Source organism: Hetaerina americana, unplaced genomic scaffold, assembly GCF_022747635.1.
Source record: "Hetaerina americana unplaced genomic scaffold, ioHetAmer1.1.p SCAF_87, whole genome shotgun sequence".
Classification (NCBI taxonomy): domain Eukaryota; kingdom Metazoa; phylum Arthropoda; class Insecta; order Odonata; family Calopterygidae; genus Hetaerina; species Hetaerina americana.
The window spans coordinates 196,162-214,318 of record NW_027287505.1 but is presented as its reverse complement, the minus strand read 5'-3'; the positions used below and the strand labels follow the sequence as shown (position 1 = coordinate 214,318).

General features: G+C 37.9%; 1 protein-coding gene across 2 annotated transcripts; it reads left to right on the top strand.

Annotated features, from left to right (window-relative positions):
- The first annotated feature begins 664 nt into the window (after positions 1-664).
- Positions 665-16,504, top strand: LOC139698482 (zinc finger protein 211-like). 2 transcript variants are annotated; one of them, XM_071597360.1, is made up of 6 exons: positions 665-931; positions 1,179-1,352; positions 3,784-4,080; positions 7,484-7,720; positions 10,576-10,704; positions 15,374-16,504. In XM_071597360.1, exons 1-6 carry the CDS (start codon positions 776-778, stop codon positions 16,283-16,285), a joined length of 1,905 nt encoding a protein of 634 aa, XP_071453461.1. In that variant the 5' UTR covers positions 665-775; the 3' UTR covers positions 16,286-16,504. The 2 variants fall into 2 exon arrangements, with proteins under 2 accessions (XP_071453461.1, XP_071453462.1); XM_071597361.1 differs by lacking the exon at positions 10,576-10,704.
- The last annotated feature ends 1,653 nt before the right edge of the window (positions 16,505-18,157 follow it).

Here is an 18,157-nt window from a genome sequence, read left to right as displayed (position 1 = left end):
TAATTTGGAGCGTAGCTACGTACGGCGCGGAAACGTGGTCATTGAATCAGGAGGATAGACGTAGAGTGGAGGCTTTTGAAATGTGGGTGTGGAGAAGAATGGAGAAGGTGAAATAGACAGAGAAGAAAACAAACGAGGAAGTACTTGGTATGGTGGGCGAAGAGAGAGGTTTGTTGGGAGCAATCCTATGGAGGCAGGAAAAGTGGATGAAGGGGGTATTGACCGGCAGCGGGATGTTGAAGACTGTAATATAGGGGAGAATGTTAGGCAAACGAGGAAAGGGAAGGAACAGGATAGGGATGTTGGACGGGATGAAGGGAGGAAGAAAGTAATCAGAGCTGAAGAGGGACCTGATGTAAAGTAGGATGTTGTGTTTTGATAGGGGTCACAAATTATTTAATTAGTAATTTTGTCCATCCAAAAACCTACCTTAACCGGTAGATCACCTAATGATAAAATAATAATAATCCTTTCCCGCCATGGCAATTATTTATTAGCTGGTTAACACGTTTTCAGCACTTGGAATAATTGGGTTGCCATATGACAATTTCAGCCACCATTGCGCATTAGCAGTGAGTTTTGACTCAGAATTTCTCTTCATTAAGTCGGAGTATTTACTTTCGTTTGTCGCTGGGTAACCAGGATGTAAAATAATGCTTACAGTTTTCATGATCCTGTACGAGGGTCTGTTTTGGTTTCTTATTTTAGGTAATTTCACGTAAAGCGTTCAAAAATTAATAATGCTTTCACATTAATTTGTCCAGTGAACCACTCTATGCATTTTAAAACATCCACAATGTTTCACAAACGCAAGGGCGAACTGTGTAGACTGTGTTTATCCAGTTGTGTTACTTTGATAAACATTTTCGAGGAGAAAGAGAAATTCGACATCATGCTGGAGAGCACTATAGAAGATCTAATAAATATTAAAGTAAGTGGAGTATTTTGTGACTCCCATTAGATTACAGTGTTATTGTTGAGCTGGAAATACAAAGCAGCGGTTGTTTTTTGCTATCTCCTTATGCTCTTGTCACCGTCCGCTATAATCGACGGGTTTAGGCAAAGAATTGACAAGGTTGACATTTCGCTTGAACTAAATGTAATGAAGGTAAATGTGGCAATTCCGAGTATTTTGCGTATTCTTTATTTAATATCGATTATTTAATCTATATTTTCAGGTAGTCAGGGAAAACGATTTTCCTTGGTTGGTATGTTGCACCTGCGTGGAAAAACTAAACGACTTCCGGATTTTTAAGCGTCAATGTACCGAGTGTCTGTTCGTTTTCCGCCATCGTATCCAAAGAGGTCACTATCCCGAAGGCAGAGGTGACTTATTAATAAGTTGGGCTGGAGTAAGTGATACTTGTTAAATTTATCAATAACCTATAGTGAATACATCTTTGTGCCAAAATTATTACAGCTAATGTGATCCATATCCAAAACAATGTGTTATTGTTCTGAATTCAGCCCACATTACAACGACATGTGTTTATTCGTGTGGTTGTAAGAATAGTGTTCATGGTTTTCAAGACGAATGTCATAATTTCGGCCACAATATTCTTGTGCACCCGCAGTTGTTTGTTATTGACATGCACTATTGAGTATGAAAGTATGATAACTTATGTAAATGACTGTATGACTTAAAATTATCAAAGATTTCAGTTAATATAGGAAATGGAAAGCTATGACTTTATCATAAAATATACGAGGTTGTTGATTCCATTGATTATTAGAACTGTTCAGACGAATTTCACGAGACAAAAGAAAAGCGTTTCGCGTTGAATTGTAAAAATAATTCTATTAAAACCATTTCCTCGATTGTAAAGATAAAATGTAGAATTATTTTATGCAAATTAGGTCAGCTGCAACAATGCCATTTCCTATGCGTTAAAGTTTTGGCGATTCGTTTCTTAATGCCCTTGCACAACGTTTCTATCATTAACTCTTCGTGAGTTAACTTCTTTTGCTCTATTTGTTTCCCATCTCAATTTATTATTCAACTCTTTGTACTTCCTTCTGCCTAACTCTGTGTTTGCATTCTTTCATTATCGTTCTCTTATCTATCTTTCTTACTATCTCATCTGTGATCAATAGTCTCCTTGTCCTTTTCTTATGAAGTTCCTAATAGTTTCTTTTGTGGTTTTTGATATGTTCCCATTTGTGTACTATGGTTCCAATCTTTCAGTCCTCACCCTTAATGTACTCTGCAGTGTTCTGATATTTGTTTCTTATCATTCTGCTTAATGTGTTACAATTCCTTTTCCTAAACTATATTTCCTGTTTTATTTAGAATCAGACGCTACTCTTCCTAACTACTAAATTATGATCTGAATCCCGCTCTCAATAATCTATTATTTAATGAAACTGTTCTTTAATATTTGCTTAACCATGTCAGAGTCTAACTGTTAATCTCATGGCATTTTCCATGAATAATAATACCTTTGTGGCATCTACACCATGTGTTTGCAATGATTAATATGTGTCTCCTGCAGAACTCAATTGCTTTCTCCCCGTGGTAATTCCTTGTAGCTAAACGGTAGTCCCCCACCTCATCACCATTTCTTCCTTCGTCTACTATCTTAATCGAATAACCTATAACTATCAAATGTTTCCCTGCCAGAACACACGATTTTGTCATCTTTAACTAATCGTTTATCCTATCAACTTCGTCCTCCCTAAGATCATTGCTTGGTGGCATGTATACCTGAACAATTACCAAGTTTGTCGTTTCTGCTTTTATCTTTACTAGTAATATTCTATCCGTTGCTGGTTATTTATTTACTACGCTATTCAGTATAATGGCAACCCCTCTTTGACTCTCATCCCCATGGTTAAATGGAAGAAGGGACCATTTGGTCTCAATTTCGCCCAAATAAAGACCTCTATCTATCTATCTATTTATCCCCACCCCAGTATATGTATAACTCTGTAACTATCATTCCCGTAGTCCCCGTAATCCTTCCATCTCTCACTTAATATTCTTTAATTTTCCTGTCCTCAATATTGTCCTAACATTCCCAGTTCCTATTCTAACTAATTTGGTCTTCTTCTGCATCTTCTATTCTGCTGCTGTCAGTTTTCTCTTGCAAGGGTTTTGTGAGATGATGACCGTGGAAGGCTTGCCTTTCCTGCTATCGGGTTCGACACACAGTCGATTGGGCGGAGTTCCGTAGTTGCCAGGACTCATATTCTCTAGACTGACGAACATTTTATTCTAGGGAATAATAATTATGTGGATTTCCCATTGCCTTCCTTGGTAGTGTTTTTAACGTGACACCATCACTCATTGGCCGCCCCACTGGGGTCAGATGCCTTTGTAGCCACTTCACTGAGGGACTGATGCTGTGTGGCCTACCTTTCATCTGTCTCCTAACCTTCGGCCTATCTGGTATGGGTGGCTCTACCGGGAGCATTTATCCTTTTTGATGCCAGCGCACCTCTAGGGGTCATCAGAACTCACAAGGGTAGGAGTCAGATGAAAGTTAGTTTGAGCAGTAATTTGTCCATCGTAAAATTCTTTGTTTTGTTTACATTTATTTTGATTCTTTTCCTATTGGACTGACTTTCCAATGCACACAGCAATGCTTGTAATCCCTTGGTTGACTAGCTATAACTATAAATGTGTTTATTTAATATCCTCTTCTTTATCCATTGTAGCACACAGATATTATCAAAAGTTTACTCTTAATTAACAGTTAACGATAACACCCTCATGTGTTAATTGTGAAGAGATGAACTGTTGGTCCATGCTGATTGGTGCAATTCCATTTGCAATATCCCTAGAGTGAGGATGAAGATGATGGCTCAGTTGACACCCATGACAGTGGCAAAGAGGCAGATGACATTAAGGGTGGCATTGGTGTTGTAGCTGATGATTTCGAGGATGGCATTAGCACTAAGGTGGAGGATGACACTGGCAGTGTCACTGGAACTGCTGTTGCCAGTAAGGCAGGAAGCAGAATGGAAGCAGTTGTTGTCTCAGAACTGCGACCAATGGCTTCCAAAGATATTCCTGCCACTACAGACACTTTTATGGGTCAGATAATCTCTCCAAATGTCTTGGATGGAGCGGCAACGCAAGTGAGTATTCCTTTTCTAAAATCCGTTTTCGGATGAAAGATGTGGGTTCAATTAGATCAAAGGGAAAGATAGAAAAAAATATTATTATTTGCTTAAATAGTGATGTGAGATTGGAATGCGACATTAGGCGAAGGAAGAGATGAGGTGGGGGACTATGGCTTTGGAATGAGAAATGACTACTGGAAGAAAGCAATTGAGTTCTGCAGGAGACATGGGTTGTTCATCGCAAAACACTTGGTTTGGATGCCACAAAAAGTATAGGTGCACATGGAAAATGCCAGGTGACTTAAAAAGGTATCAGTTTAATTATATTATGGTATTGCACAGATTTCAGTATCTATTAATTGGCACAGTTTCCCGGGAGCGGATATGGACTCAGACCTCAATTTTGTAATTATTAAGGTTAGCATCTGATTCGAAAAAGATGAGGCAAGGGAGATGGGTTGGGAAATAAAATTTAGAAGCATTAACTGGATCGACAAGGAAGGAATATCAGCAGACTGTTGAGAACGTCATGAGTGAGGGAAAGGAGCAGAGTAATATGGAGGAAAATGGCTGTATACATAAAAAAAGGGACATCAAAAGCAAAAAAATCAACTCTTAGTAACTGGCAAATGACAAGGAAACCATGGATCATAGATGAGATGATTAGAAAGCTAGTTGATGGAAGGAAATTAAAGAATGTAAATACAGACTTAGGCAGAAGGATGTACAAAGAGTTAAACATTAATGAACTGAGACAAGTAACAAATAAAGCAAAAGAAGAATAGTGGGAGATGCAGCGCAAGGATATGGAAAGACTTTGTGACATCAATAATAGTTCCCATTATAAAAAAGGTGAAGGCTACTTCATGTAAGGACAATAGGACAATATGTTTCAATTTGTACGCAGCAAAAATGTTTCTTAGGGTCTTCTTCAAGAAAGGGTATAGACCAGGGCAGATGATTGATTGCTTAAGGGATGGTCGGTTTGGGTTCAGGAAGGAGAGAGGCACACATGTGATGCCATTGCATTAATGAGGTCGTGAATAGACAAAGAGGATTATGGAATACAATCAGAATATATTTGCCTGTTTTATTGATTTTTGGAAGGCATTTGATAGTGTGAACTAGGAAAAACTAATGAATAAATTGAGCACAATAGCTTGGAATAGGGATAGGAGATGAATACTTATGACCTATGTGATGTCTATCTGACTGCTATCAGGTGCAAATGGTGGTTGCAGAGTCCAGATGGGAAGTTTTAGGAAGAGGAGTGTGGCATGGGGTGTCCTTCATCACATGTGCTGTTCAACGTATATATGTTTGGAGGAAATGATAAAAGAGAAAAGCATTATGGGGATAAGAGCTATAGATAGGAATGAAAGTCGGTGTGGCATTCAGTTAAAATCAGCTAAGTTTGCCGATGACCAAGCTTTGGTTAGTCAGTCGGCCAAGAGGTTACAAGCATTGCTGAGTGCAAGTATCTGGGAAGTGCATTTGGACCAACATGGTTGAAGTAGTAGTTTTATTTGTGACTCTTTCCATATACTACCTTGATCAAAAAGTTCCCGGAATAACCACCGTGTGGCGCTCCCATCGTTCCGATTTGAGTTCTGTTTTTTTTGTTAAATTGGTACATCTGTTGTTGATATTCCCTTTAAATCTTAGTGTCATAACTTGACATTTGCAAAAGTTACGTAGCCAAGAGTACATCTATCTCTGTGTGTGTTGGCGATTTTTTACAATTTCAGAAATGGATTTAAATTTGCAACAACGAACTTGTATTAAATTTTGCGTAAAAAACGGATTTAGTGGCGCACGGACGTTGGAAATGTTGGAAAAGTGTTTCGGCAACGATTCTCTAAAAAAAACGGTCGTTTACCAGTGGCACGAGCGGTTCAGAAGTGGTCGTGAGTCAATCGAAGATGATGAACGCAGTGGCAGACCATCGACATCGAAAGTCGGTGAAAAAATTGATAAAGTAAAAGAAATGTTGGTCAATAACCGCAAATTAACCATCAGAGAAATAGCGGAGGACTTGAACATTGCCTATGGATCCGCCCAAGACATTGTGGTTAATGATTTGGGTTTCCGTCGTGTAGCAGCAAAGTTGGTGCCAAAAGACCTCAATTTCATGCAAAAAAGAGACCGTGTTGACGTCGCAAAAGACATGATTTGCGAGGCTAAATCCGATCCCACATTCATCAAAAGGATCATTACTGGAGACGAGACGTGGGTTTATGAGTACGACACGCAATCCAGACATCAGGCAAGTGAATGGCGTCCACCAAATGAGCCGAGACCAAAAAAACCACGTCGTTTTCAGTCAAAAAAGAAGGCAATGCTGACGGTTTTCATGGATTACAACGGTGTAGTGCATCATGAATTTTTGCCAGAAGGCCAGACAGTAAACAAAGAGTATTATTTGGGCGTTATGAGACGTTTGCGTGAAGCAATTTGCCGAAAGAGACCAGAAATGTGGGCAGAAAACTCGTGGATTTTGCACCATGATAACGCACCGTCGCACAGTGCTATCATTATTCGTAATTTTTTGACGAAAAATGCAACAAATACCATCCAACAGCCACCGAATTCACCTGATTTGGCTCCCTGTGACTTCTTTCTGTTCAATCGAGTTAAAAAACCATTACGGGGAACGCGTTTTAGCAGCCGAGAGGAAGTAATGGAAAAATCGCAGGAAGCACTGATGGACATACCGAAAACCGAATATAAAAAATGTTTCGAGGATTGGATCAAGCGCTGGCATAAGTGTGTTGCAGTCGATGGGGATTACTTTGAAGGGGACAATATAGATTTAGATGAATAAACTTGTATTTTTAATTTTCTGAATAAATTCCGGGAAATTTTTGATCAAGGTAGTATTTTAGTGGTAGGGAAATAAATAAAATAATAATTATATTATTTGGCAAAGAAGTTTACACCTAAGGAGGAAGAAGAAATGAAGATGCCAGGGACATTAATAAGAGGTTCGTTATAACTTTAATGTGGAGCATGGATATGTACAGAATGGAAACATTTCCATTGAAGAGGCAGTATGGGAGGTGATGTAGATTGGAGCACTGCAGCTCAGATAGCAGTCAGAACCCAATCGTCGATCATTCATGATCCCAGCTTAATACTGACTGGCTACATATGCCCAGTATTTGCTTATTTGTTAAGGAAAATGAAATATTATTCAGTAAATTATCTTCTGGGAAAAGTTAACTCTTTTCTCAATAGTGTTAATGGAATTTTAGCCCATTATGAAGTTTTTATGTTTAAATAAAATTAAATATTCCCACTATTTTTCAGAGCCATTAAACAAATATTATTAGCAATATTTTCTGGCTGTTTATTTTCATTTAGAAGAAATGTATGCTTTGCGCCTTCTCCCATTTCATTCTCTCTTGTTATTATGAAGTGCACAATCAAGGAGGAAGTGGAGGGCAGCGACAGCTGTGGCCTTGAGGAGGATGAAGAAGAGAGAGGAATTGACAATGGGACAGTGGCAGGAGGCAGTGGCTGCAATTCCGCCGTGAAAGAAGACCTTGCCAATGGAGGCCGTTTGACGCCAACAGCCCAAGTGCACCCTTCTCTCCCCGAGGACACTATGACGAATCCCTTGACCTCAACCAGTGTCAGGAGAATGGCTACACCTGTGAGTCACTCTCCTCTATCTCCAAGAGCCAAATATTAGCGACTCACAAGCAGGTCTCACCACTCATTTGTCTCAATCCAAATGTTATGGAAGAGATTTACTCTTATTATTGAAGTGTTTGTTTGGGGGCACATAATGCCTGTCCGATACATAGTGAGGGCTTCTAAGTTTTTCATGTATATATATATATATATATAAATATCACGCACACACACACACATATATATATATATATATATATATATATATATATATATATATATATATATATATATATATATATATAAAAAACCTTAAACACAGTAATCAACCCGAAGGTCGGTTTGGTAGGTGATGGCAGAGTTCACCAAGGACTAAGCACGACGGCGTGTCAAATTCACACATCAGGGTAGGGGGGCAAGTTCCTTTCCCTGTACCCTTTATGGTTTCCCAGGAAAATGTGGCACCCGAAAAATTATGTAGCTTGGGTGAAGATGCAGGTACCCAGAGACTTGCCCAGGAATCAAACCCGGTGCCCTCCAGTCAGTACTCCAAAGCTCTACCCCCTGGACTACCACGATCCATATGTATAAATAAATAAATACATATACATAGATATGTGTGTACATATATATATATATATATATATATATATATATATATATATATATATATACATACATATATTATTATTATAAGTAGGTCTTTGGATGGACACAGCTACTAAATAAATATTTTGTGATTCCTAACAAAATACAGTATCCTACTCTACATCAGACCCCTCTTCATCTCTGAAAACTTTCTTCCTCCCTTCATCCCGTCCAACATGCCTATCCTGTTCCTTCCCTTTCCTCGTTTGCCTAACATTCTCCCTTATACTACAGTCTTCAACATCCCAGTGCCGGTCCATACCCCCTTCATCCACTTTTCCTGCCTCCACAGGATTGCTCCCAACAAACCCCTCTCTTCGCCCACCATACCAAGTACTTCCTCATTTGTTTTCTTCTCTGTCCATTTCACCTTCACCATTCTTATCCACACCCACATTTCAAAAGCCTCCAGTCTACGTCTATCCTCCTGCCTCAATGACCACGTTTCCGCACCGTACATAGCTACGCTCCATATCAAAGTTTTTATGAGTCTTTTCTTAACATCCTTACTCAACGTCCCCGTCATCAACACCCTACTCCTTGTGAAAGCCTCTTTGCCTAAACACTTGCCCTACTCTCTATCATTTTGTTTATGATCCTGAGAACAACTTCAGCTGTGTGGGATATTAAACTTATTGTCCTGTAGTCCTCACATGATGTAGCCTTTACCTTTACCTTTTTTGGAATATATATATATATATATATATATATATACATATATACATATGTATACATATATATATATATATATATATATATATCTATATATATATATATATATATACATATATATACATACATATACATACATATATATCTATATATACATATATATATATATATATATATATATATATATATATATATATATATATATATATATATATATATATATATATATATATATATATATATATATACATACATACATACATACGAGGGTCATCCGGAAAGTAGTACCCGTTCGTGAAATAAAGACACAAAAGTAAATATTAACAAACATACAAAATTTTATTTGAAAGAGGATACTTTAAACTACTTCTCAACATAATCTCCAAGCAAATTAAGGCATTTGTCATAACGTGTGACAAGTTTCTGTATTCCTGCTGCATAGTCCTTCGCCGCCAGCTCATTGAGATACGCGAGGGACCCATCTTGCACAAATTTTTGCATAATGCAGATGGTGTTTAACAATTTCATGAACAATTGTTCGAGAAACATTGGGAAAATGCTCACAGATGTCATCAATTGTGACGCGCCGATCGTTCCTCACGAATTCGTCAACTGAGCTCACCAGTTGGTCTGTAATGACAGACGGTCTCCCCGAACGCTCATCGTCGTGTGTGTTCCCCCTCCCCATGTTGAAGTTGCGACACCACCGCCGAACAGACGACTCGTCCATTACATTGTCTCCATACACCTCCTTTAATTGGCGATGAATATCACATGGGCGAACGTTTCTTGCATTGAGGAATTTAATCACTGCCCTCACTTCACAACTGGCGGCGTTCTCAATTTTTTTAAACATTGTAAACAATCACAGAAACAACACAGGCAATGCTAGCGTCACGCAACTTGGCTCAGAGAAGGCAGACAAGCCACTGAAGCTATCTGACCTCGTCCAGCGGCTACTCGCGTCGTCAGCACTTCATGCGGCAAGAACGGGTACTACTTTCCGGATGACCCTTGTGTGTGTGTGTGTGTGTGTGTATATATATATATACATATATATATATATACATATACATATATATACATATATATATATATATATATATATATATATATATATATAATATGTATGTGATATCCATCCACCTGATAATGATGTTCAACGTAGAAACCTGGGTCGGTTTTTAAATAGTGTGTGTGTGATTACAAGGTCAATAATTTCATTTCAATATGCTATGCAAATTCCAGAAAGTTTTGCCGGAGACAACAAATTTTACCCCTCACCATTTTTCCAGCTACAAATTTCCCATTCCAATTACCCGCTTCACCGGGAAAGATGGTTCTACTTACTTTTTGGAAAAGACGATGAATGTAATATAATGGGTAATAGTAAATGTATAGAGTAATAATACAAGACCCGGTGAAATAGTTGACCAAGATCAACCTTCAAATTTTTTTACATATAGTATATAGTATATTTCATGGACATTGCCATTGAGTTGTGATTGGTGGATAATGGAGCAGTGCGTGATTGGTGGTTTGTTTAATTGGCAGGTTGTAGGGGGGATGAGGGAGGAATACTCCGACGGGGAGGAGTCATCTGACGTCCCGAGTGAGCAGGAGGAGGACTGCTTGGAGATATTGGAGGTCAAAGTGGAGGACAGGGACGGAGAAGTTCCTGAGGTGAGAGGAGACTGCATTCTCACTTTAGAGCTCGTGTCTTGTCGTTATTGGGGAATTAATGACTTGGTATCAAGGGCATCTTGTGGTAGGTATAGATACAATTGCGAAATCAATCTTATTAAATCATTTTCAAATCATAGAAATTTTACTTGTTGGTTTAGCTAATAAAATTGCATTTAATACATGAAAAAAAATGTTTATTGTGTTACTGTGTATTGTACTATTCGGCACTTCCGTGTTACGTCTATGAAAGCATATATATATATACATGCATACATATATATACATATAAAAAAATATGTGTATATATATACATATACATATATATACATATACTACCTTGATCAAAAATTTCCCGGAATTTATTCAGAAAATTAAAAATACAAGTTTATTCATCTAAATCTATATTGTCCCCCTCAAAGTAATCCCCATCGACTGCAACACACTTATGCCAGCGCTTGATCCAATCCTCGAAACATTTTTTTATATTCGGTTTTCGGTATGTCCATCAGTGCTTCCTGCGATTTTTCCATTACTTCCTCTCGGCTGCTAAAACGCGTTCCCCGTAATGGTTTTTTAACTCGATTGAACAGAAAGAAGTCACAGGGAGCCAAATCAGGTGAATTCGGTGGCTGTTGGATGGTATTTGTTGCATTTTTCGTCAAAAAATTACGAATAATGATAGCACTGTGCGACGGTGCGTTATCATGGTGCAAAATCCACGAGTTTTCTGCCCACATTTCTGGTCTCTTTCGGCAAATTGCTTCACGCAAACGTCTCATAACGCCCAAATAATACTCTTTGTTTACTGTCTGGCCTTCTGGCAAAAATTCATGATGCACTACACCGTTGTAATCCATGAAAACCGTCAGCATTGCCTTCTTTTTTGACTGAAAACGACGTGGTTTTTTTGGTCTCGGCTCATTTGGTGAACGCCATTCACTTGCCTGATGTCTGGATTGCGTGTCGTACTCATAAACCCACGTCTCGTCTCCAGTAATGATCCTTTTGATGAATGTGGGATCGGATTCAGCCTCGCTGTTAACCACAGCCGCCTCGCGTTAACCACAATGTCTTGAGCGGATCCATAGGCAATGTTCAAGTCCTCCGCTATTTCTCTGATGGTTAATTTGCGGTTATTGACCAACATTTCTTTTACTTTATCAATTTTTTCACCGACTTTCGATGTCGATGGTCTGCCACTGCGTTCATCATCTTCGATTGACTCACGACCACTTCTGAACCGCTCGTGCCACTGGTAAACGACCGTTTTTTTTAGAGAATCGTTGCCGAAACACTTTTCCAACATTTCCAACGTCCGTGCGCCACTAAATCCGTTTTTTACGCAAAATTTAATACAAGTTCGTTGTTGCAAATTTAAATCCATTTCTGAAATTGTAAAAAATCGCCAACACACACAGAGATAGATGTACTCTTGGCTACGTAACTTTTGCAAATGTCAAGTTATGACACTAAGATTTAAAGGGAATATCAACAACAGATGTACCAATTTAACAAAAAAAACAGAACTCAAATCGGAACGATGGGAGCGCCACACGGTGGTTATTCCGGGAACTTTTTGATCAAGGTAGTACATACGTATATGTATGTATGTATGTATATATATAAATAATATATATATATATACATACATATATACATATACATACACACATATACATATATATATATACACATATACATACATATATATATATATATATATATATATATATATATATATATATATATATATATACATATATAAATATATATATATAAATATATATATATATATATACATACACACATACATATATGAAATCACAAGATTCACGTATGCATGGAAAATACCAGGTGACTCAGAGAGGTATCAGCTAGATTATCTTCTGGTTAGACACAGATTTAGGAACAGTGTGATGAATTCGCACAGCTTCCCGGGAGCGGATGCTGACTCTGACCACAATAAAGTTGTTGTGAAATGTGGCATCTGTTTCAAAAAGATAAGGCAGGGGCGGGGGGGTAGAAAATGGAACATAGAAGCATTAAATGGATTAAAAAGGAAGGAGTACCAACAGGCGGTAGAGGAGATTATGGAGGATGGTAAAGGGCTAAGTACTATTGAAGAAAAATGGGAAATGATCAAGAAAGGGTTATCAAAAGCGGCAAAAGACACCATTGGAACCGTTAACGCAAAAAAGACTAGGAAACCATGGATCACGGATGAGATGATTACAAAGATGGATGAGCGGAGAAAATGGAAGAATGTAAATACATAGTCAGGCAGAATGAAGTACAAAGAGTTAAACAATAAATTGAGGCGGGCAATAAATAAAGCAAAAGAAGCATGGTGGAAAATGCAGTGTGAGGATCTGGCAAAATGGAAGAATATAAATACAGAATTAGGCAAAATGAAGTACAAAGAGTTAAACAATAAATTTAGGCGGGCAATAAATAAAGCAAAAGAAGCATGGTGGAAAATGCAGTGTGAGGATCTGGCAAAATGGAAGAATATAAATACAGAATTAGGCAAAATGAAGTACAAAGAGTTAAACAATAAATTGAGGCGGGCAATAAATAAAGCAAAAGAAGCATGGTGGAAAATGCAGTGTGAGGATCTGGCAAAATGGAAGAATATAAATACAGAATTAGGCAAAATGAAGTACAAAGAGTTAAACAATAAATTGAGGCGGGCAATAAATAAAGCAAAAGAAGCATGGTGGAAAATGCAGTGTAGGGATATGGAAAGTTTGTAGCGGAAAGTTTGTGTCTTTTATTCATCCCTGACTCAGTCCATGAATCAAGAAACCAGAAGTATGCCTGTTCTATTGTTTTGAGTTTGATTGGAGGGATGCTAGAATAGAGACACCATGGCATTAATCAAAGGGAGTGTTATGTTTGAAGGGGTGCTTCGGGATTGGAACTTGTGTGTATATATATACACGGTGTGTTCAAAAAGTGAGGTGACTTTTCAGATATTGTTGGCAAAATACATTCTATTTTCGATTTTTTTGTTCTGGTGTGTTGGTACACATGTTCCAAATATTTGTTTACAGTTTCAACAATATAGTATATTCAGTTTGTTATCAACAGGTACAAATGATAGATGTGCTATGGTGCGATCAGTGATTTTCTGATTTAAAAAAGTGGATCTAAGTGTTTGTGCTATTTCACACTTTAAATGTTGACAGTGGCATACGGTGAGTCTGCTCTGAGCTAAAAAAATGTTTATAAGTGCTACAAGCTCTTCCAAGATGGCTGAGAAGATGCCAATGATGAACATTGCCCTGGACACCTTAGCGTGTCAACAACAGAGGAAAACGTTGTTGTAGCGGGGAAAATTGTTTTGAAAAAATGTTCAATCACCATTACCGAGGATGTTGACGTATCGAATGGCTTGTGCCATGCAATTTTTTTGTGTTTTGGGCATGTGCCTGTGTCAGGGAAGTTTGCTCCAAAATTGCTTAATTTTGACCAAAAGAACTGTCGCATGAGCATCGCTATGGAGCTGAGGAATGATGTCAATGATGAGCCTGATTTTCTCAAAAGGATCATAACTGGTGATAAATCATGGGTGTATGTTTATGGCGTAGGAACAAAAGCCCAATCGTCCCAATTGAAGAGCCCAGGAGAACTGAGAGCAAAAATAAGTACGCCTAGTTCGATCAAATGTCAAGGTTTTCCTCGCTGTTTTCTTCGATTACTGTGGCTTAGTGCATCAGGATTTATTATCATAAAGTCGTACGGTCGTTAAGGAGTATTTCCTTGAAGTTGTGTGCCGTTTGTGCCGGAGCAATATTAAAAAAACATCCTGAATTCAGGAAAAACAATTAATGGCTTTTGCATTATGATAATGCACTTGCTCACTTATTGTAGCTAGTGAGAGATTTTTTGACCAAAAACAGCACCACAATCATGCCTCATCCACCACATTCGCCGTATTTGGCCCCCTGTGATGGATCTTGTTCCCAAAACTGAAGAGACCTATGGCGGAGATTTGCAACGATTGAGGAGATAAAAACTGCATTGCTGGAAGAGCTCGAGGCTGCACCAAAAAGTGCTAACCAGCAGAAGTGCTTAAGAGCATTGGCACAAGTGTGTTGTGTCTGAGGGGGATGACGTTGAAGGGGACAACTTGAATATTGAAGAAAAAATAAATATTTTTTCATAAAATATATAAAGTCACCTTACTTTTTGGACACACTTTGTATGTATACATGTGGGTATATATTTATACAAGCACACACTTGCATTTAAATTTCTTTACTATTGTAATTAAATTCAAATATCAAAGATCTGAGATGAGAAAATGTATCAGGAACAATACTTTTGCGGTCAATGCAACAATTGGTGGTCATCTATACACAGAGAATGAAGGGTTTACCGTGTCTAACTTTAGATAATAAGAAGGAAATTTCCCTGATGCCCTGTAAGATCATTTTCCAATTTTCTGGATACAACAACTCAATTAACCAGTTGATATTTGAGATATTGTATTAAAACTTAGCTGTTCATTAGAACTGCTACCCAATTACTCACTGTATGTGAGATTTTGGCTTTAAATAATTGCAAGTCATAGTTTGTTTTTAAAAAAATTAGTGCATGCATATAGAGACTAGATTGCATTCTTGCAAACGATTTAAGACAATAAAGTCTTATTTGTGTCTAGGTCCTGCCTTCAGTCGATAGCAGTGTGCCAAGAGACGGAGTCGACTCTAATGGCACGTTGACGTGCCAAGTGTGCGAGGAAGTGTTCTCTTGTTGGAAGGAGTATTCCGCTCACCGGGAGACACACTCTACAATGGGGTACATCTGTAACTTCTGCAAGGAGGAGTTTACGCAGATGTCGCATCTTAAAGGACACATCGAAGTCGTTCATCTCAGCTTGCAGAAATTCCCGTGCGATATATGCCACAAGACGTTTGGCTTCAAGAGCAGCCTCGATCGTCACATGGACACTCACAAGACGTTCAATCCAGTCGTGTGTCGTTACTGCTCGAGTACGTTTTCCCGCAATTCCAGCTTGGTGCGGCACATTCAGTCGCTTCACGAGGACGGCAGGAAGCACGTGTGTGCGGCGTGCTCCAAATCGTTCAGTCAGAAATCCCAGTTGAAGCAGCACATGTCGGTGCACAGCGAGGAAAAACCTTTTGAGTGCGACGTCTGCCTCAAGCGGTTCGGGCGAAGTAGTTACCTCAAAAACCACATGAGGACGCATTCCAAGGCAGAGATAGACGTCCCCTCGGAAGACCGACCGTACAACTGCCTCGAGTGCAAGATGTCGTTCACAACAATGGGTTATTTTAACAGACACATGAGTGCGCACACTCGGGCCAAACAGCTCAAGTGTTCCTTCTGTCAGAAGAAGTTCTCGCACAAAGGTAACCTCAACTCACACTTGCTCATACACACAAACGAGAAGTCACATGCGTGCCCACTGTGTTCGAGGTCATTCCGATTGAAAGGTGCCCTCACAAAGCACTTGGCGATACATGAACGCAAGAGAAGACTCGAGGGCCAATCGATCTCGGTCAGCAGTGGCGAACCTTGGGCCAAACAAGCACCAGAGTCAACGAAATAAAAGAATGGACTCCAGAGTTGCATGTCAACTCATCGAGTGAAACAGAGGCATTAACTGTTTTAATGTATATAAGAGACTTGTGATGCAATGAAATTAGATGATTGTGCATTTATATTCGATAAATTATTTCTCCTTTAAGTTTGTAAATGTTATATTTTATGTTATAACAAAAGGATTTATGTGAATAATTCTTCTTGAAATGTAAATATTGCCTATTGTGAGAGGAATAAAGTATTATTATGCAATTAATGCTCTTGTTTCTCATCATATTTTGAGAACACTAGTTCAATTGAACCCATGTGGAAACTCATTACTTTATAAGGAACTGGTACTAATTTCAATCGAAAGTGAAAAATAGCACTAGAGCGGTGTTGTCAAAGTGATGTATATATTCTGAATTCTGCTCGCAATGCATCAGTGTTGCCCTCACAAATGTGACATATTAGTAGGACAATTAATTGGGGGTTTCATATGAATGGAAGCAGAGTAATTTGTGCTTATTAATGTAAAATGGATAAAACGCCAAAGGGATTGTTCTATAGAAAATGAATGCATTTTGCACTCCTTATCTCGCCTCTGACAAGCAGATCAGTTGAACATACTTGAACTGCGTCCAGACTCATCATTTATTTAGGCTCCTAAATCTCTTGATTTAGAAGCCTAAATGATGCAAATGACCTTAGCTTTTGGTCGACTCCTACTACTACAAGGTATTTGGTCTAAGGCTCTCTTAAAAAAATCTAGAAAAATGGCATCTACTGGAAAGTTGCTCTCTCCAGAAATAAGAATATCATGAACAAAAAGCACAAGTTTTGTCTCCCTAGGCAGACCCTTTCGGAAACCGTGCTGATTTTTCATTAATTACTCCTGGTTATTGTGGTGCCTCACTATTCAACTAGCCGCTATATGTTCCATAGCCTTGCATGAAATGGATGTGAGAGAAATAAGTCTGTACTTACTCGGTTCCTCCTTGTCTCCATTTTTAAATATTGGTGCTACGTTAGCCATTTTCCAATCTCTGGGAATCTGGTGATCTACCTGCTACTTCTTAAATATACTTTTAAATACGACACAATTTCCAAAACTAGATCCTTAGATACACGACCGGGTATTTCATCAGGCCCGGAGGATTTTTGACGCTAATTAATTTTCCAGCCAACGTTTTTCTATTAACATTTTAGTACCCTGCAAGCCACCGCTAGGGTGTGTGGCAGGGGGTGAATACACCAGACTAAATTTGAGCCAACTATACCATTATATGGGATTTCAACTTAAGGCATTGTTTGACCTGCACAATTATGTAAGCTATAGGCGGTGCATGAGCCATATGTGTTTTATGATATATTTGACATGATTCCATTTTCCGAATCTATTGATTTTTTTTATTTAAATGGATTTTACAAGCATTGTATAGCGTTCCACTTACTTTTGAACTCAAAACATTGTGAACCTCTTTGAGTATTTACGTCACAAGTATTCATTTTCATTTATTTTATTCATACTTATTTTTTCTCGGTGATAACACTAACAAGGAATTGCTGACAATAATGAGGTTAAAGATTATATATACATTTTATTTTTCAGTTCATTATTCATCTTTATTTGCATAAGTAGTTTCCAAGAATACTTCATGTATTTGTCACTGATATATATATATATATATATATATATATATATATATATATATATATATATATATATATATATATATATATATATATATATATATATATATATATATATATATATATATATATATATATATATATATATATATATATATATATATATATACATAATAATTATATATATATATATTGTAAATGAAATTTTTTATTAAAAATGTAACACACATTCTCTAGCAGACACACA

What these genes read in the sequence shown, in the direction of transcription:
- LOC139698482 (XM_071597360.1), top strand. Translation starts at nt 776, where the DNA reads ATGCATTTTAAAACATCCACAATGTTTCACAAACGCAAGGGCGAACTG. An exon ending in TGGATGGAGCGGCAACGCAA is followed by an intron (nt 4,081 to 7,483) that starts GTGAGTATTCCT and finishes GTTATTATGAAG; the next exon opens with TGCACAATCAAGGAGGAAGT. An exon ending in TCAGGAGAATGGCTACACCT is followed by an intron (nt 7,721 to 10,575) that starts GTGAGTCACTCT and finishes TTTAATTGGCAG; the next exon opens with GTTGTAGGGGGGATGAGGGA.